At 45.7% G+C, this 3,433-nt stretch overlaps 1 protein-coding gene across 1 annotated transcript in view; it reads right to left on the bottom strand.

Annotated features, from left to right (window-relative positions):
- Nucleotides 1-385: 385 nt before the first annotated feature.
- BST1 (bone marrow stromal cell antigen 1) overlaps nt 386-3,433 on the bottom strand; it is a 19,276-nt gene continuing 16,228 nt past the window's right edge. The window contains 3 exon segments of the mRNA XM_007472120.1: nt 386-494; nt 823-910; nt 2,729-2,775. Coding sequence (XP_007472182.1) covers nt 386-494; nt 823-910; nt 2,729-2,775 — 244 coding nt within the window.

Genomic DNA, 3,433 nt, shown 5'->3' with positions numbered 1-3,433 from the left:
CAACACAGCCAAAAATAAAAACAAATAAATTAATTAATTTTTAAAAATATATACATTAGGATTGAGAAACGTAAACCTTGCCACTTAAATGGAGTCAGGAGGTCAGAAGGGGGAGCTCTCATGCAGTGCCACTCACATCAATTATAGGAAGAATTGTTGATTACAGACCCTAACAGAATCATCCACAGGAACAATCATCAATCATCAACAGGCCACAGCAGGAGAGATGTACACTGCATCTTCTGTAAGAAATCGACTACCCCAGCAACTCAGCCAATGAGGAACTGTCATCACCTTGAATTCTCACTTTTTTCTGACTGACTTTCATTCAAAACACCCCCTCCCAACTTCCTCCTTTTTCTCTATAAAATAAAGTTCCTCTCCTTCATTTATTGGACTTGTCTATGGCTTTTGCTATAGCCTGCTTGTCCCGAACTGCAATTACTCTGCTATTGCCAAATAAGCCCATTTTGCTGGTAAAATAGCTGTCATCTCTAAGGGCAACAGAAATAAGTTTTAATAGGTCCTCCTGCCACCCCATTCCCAGCCTCTGCGCTGAAGCTGAGGCATCAGGGCAGCCTCTGCTCTGTGGTACATGGCAGGGGTTCATTCAGCTCAGCTGCACAGATGTTCAGCAAACCTGCACCAACCCAGCAGCTCAGAGATGGAGAGAAGTGCAGTGCAGAAGTACCAGTCTTACTGTGCAGCCAGACGTTTTAGGGGCTGGGTGTAAGATGATATTGCAATCCACCAGCGTTCTATAAATAGTACGGACTGATTATTTGGGGGAAGCAAGGAAGTTGGGTTAAGACATTCACTTACGAATTTAAGGCACAGTCAGGATGAGAGCTGTGTTGCACACACTTTAAGAGCTTCACTGGTCTATAAAATGAAAAGAAGTAATATTTAAGGGATTATTTAAATGACTTTCATTCATCAAACATTTATGGGGGGGGCCTGCAAGGTACTGGAGATACAAAGTCTTTGATCTTGAAGAACATAGTTTCTTTTTAAAAATATTAGCCAGCATTTATTGAGCACTTACTATGTACCAAGAAATCTGATTACATATTTTACATAGATTATGTCATTTAATCCTCACAACAGCCAGACAAAGCAGGTACTCTTATCATCTCCAATCTACAGTTGGGAAAGCTGTCCAGAAGAACTTGCCCAAGTTCTCACAGTAGCAAGCTGTGGAGCTGAACTTGAACCTCCACTCCAGAGCCCAAGCATGGAACCACTTCTGTAAGGATGTACGATTTTGCTTGGAAAAACCTCTTGATGAGAATTTTGGGCATGTTTGACTCGAAGCACACAGGTGATGGCTGGTGCCCAGGCTTCAGTGAAGAAAGTTAAATTTCTCTGTACAGTAGAGGTAGAAGATGCGGGGTCCAGGCAGCCAAGAGGGAAGGGAAAGCAGCAGTGAAGACAGGATCCAGGTAACAGTGGGAGGAAGGCCAAGGAAGGATCTCTGGGTAGGGGGACCAGAGGGGACTCTGGAAGAACAGGAAACACGTTCGGTCTATGGCACACTATGTGACCCCTATTCAGATATTTTTTACAAGAGTAGTTTGTTATTGCTGTGTTACACCCCCCAAAAAAGATGCATTGAGTTTCACTGAGTCTGGATCAATACAGCACTAAGCAGAAAACAATCAAGAGACAAGAGAGGCTTTGAAGACAGACATCGCCAAAATTTGCAGGAATCCTGGGGAGAACTTTCAACTACCACAGGACAGAGGTCAATGTCACCTGAATTTTGAGAGGCATCTGGCTTGAGTTTGATCTGTTAACCTTGTTCGCTCTCCCATGTTAAGCCTGTTATGGCCTCTGGGCTCCCAGGAGCAATAAAAACCCTACCTTAGGGCTTCCCTGGTGGCGCAGTGCTTGAGAGTCCGCCTGCCGTTGCAGGAGACGCGGGTTCGTGCCCCGTTTTGGGAGGGTCCCACGTGCCGCGGAGCGGCTGGGCCCGTGAGCCATGGCCGCTGAGCCTGCGCGTCCGGAGCCTGTGCTCCGCAAATGGGAGAGGCCACAACAGTGAGAGGCCCGCATAACGCAAGAAAAAAAAAAAAAAAAAAAAAAAAACCCTACCTTAACACAGAGAGCCCACGAGCAGTACAAAAATGGGAGCTGGGAGGCTGAGCCAGGCAAGGGAGGAGCCCTGAAACCAGCTTTGGTGGGGTAAACTCGAGCCAGTAAAAGCAGGCTGAGACTCTGAGGCTCACAGCCGTGAGTCAGTAATGAGACGCTGGCTGGGCTCCCACACTTGACCTGATGACTTATAAAAAGACAGCCTCCTTGGGGGAGGTCCTGGACCAAAGCAAAGGGGTCATAACTGTGGAATTTTTAGCCATGGTTTTCTCTTTATCATTGAGCTGTTTTAGAGAAAGAATTACCTTTTATTTAATTTACTAAAATCTGATGCCTTGATTAAGAATTAGAGTTCTATAGTAGAAAGAAAAGAGGAATCTTCAGGGCCACACAATGCTGGGTTCAAAATTCAGCTCTGTCACTGAGTGGTGACCTTTGGGAACTTGCTCAACCTCTCTTAACACTTAATTTAGCCATCCATGAAAAGTGGATATTTACATAAACCTTAAAAACAGACAAAAACAGGGCTTCCCTGGTGGCACAGTGGTTAAGAATCCACCTGCCAATGCAGGGGACATGGGTTCAAACCCTGGTCCGTGAAGAACCCACATGCTGTGGAGCAACTAAGCCCTTGAGCCACAACTACTGAGCCTGCGCTCTAGAGCCCGTGAGCCACAACTACTGAGCCCACGTGCCACAACTACTGAAGCGCACACGCCTAGAGCCCGTGCTCCACAACAAAAGAAGCCACCGCAGTGAGAAGCCTGTGCACCACAACAAAGGGTAGCCCCCGCTCGCCACAACTAGAGGAAGCCTGCGCATAGCAACAAAGACTCAACACAGCCAAAAGTAAATAAAAATAAAATTTTAAAAAAGCAGACAAAACTAACCTATGCTCTTACAAGTCTAGAGAGTGGTTACTATTGTGGGCAGGCAGGGAGCCTGAAAGGGAAGCCAAGGGGAGACTTGGGGTGCTGGTTGTGCTCTGTTTCTTGATCTACATGCTGGGCACATGTGTATGTTGAACTTGTGAAAATTCATCCACCTGTATACTTACGGTTTCTGCATTTTTTCTGTACACACATTATATTTCCAAAAAAGAGTATGTGCTTCGCTTTGTTTTCAAAAGAGGGTGATAACAACACCTAACTTGAGAGATTCCTGAGAGCATTAGCAATAATAGACGAGTAAAATGGTACAGCTTCAAGCTGGGAGAAGAACAGCTTTGACGGGCTTGCTCTCCTGGGGAGTCCAGAGTAGGGGGAGACCCACACTTCCAGGGGCTTTGCTCAGGTGGGACGGTTAGCAGGTCCATGGAACTTTTTTTTTTTTTTTTTTT

The sequence above is a fragment of the Lipotes vexillifer genome, unplaced genomic scaffold, assembly GCF_000442215.2.
Source record: "Lipotes vexillifer unplaced genomic scaffold, Lipotes_vexillifer_v1.1 scaffold1653, whole genome shotgun sequence".
NCBI classification, from domain to species: domain Eukaryota; kingdom Metazoa; phylum Chordata; class Mammalia; order Artiodactyla; family Lipotidae; genus Lipotes; species Lipotes vexillifer.
This window is presented reverse-complemented; position numbering and strand designations above follow the sequence as displayed.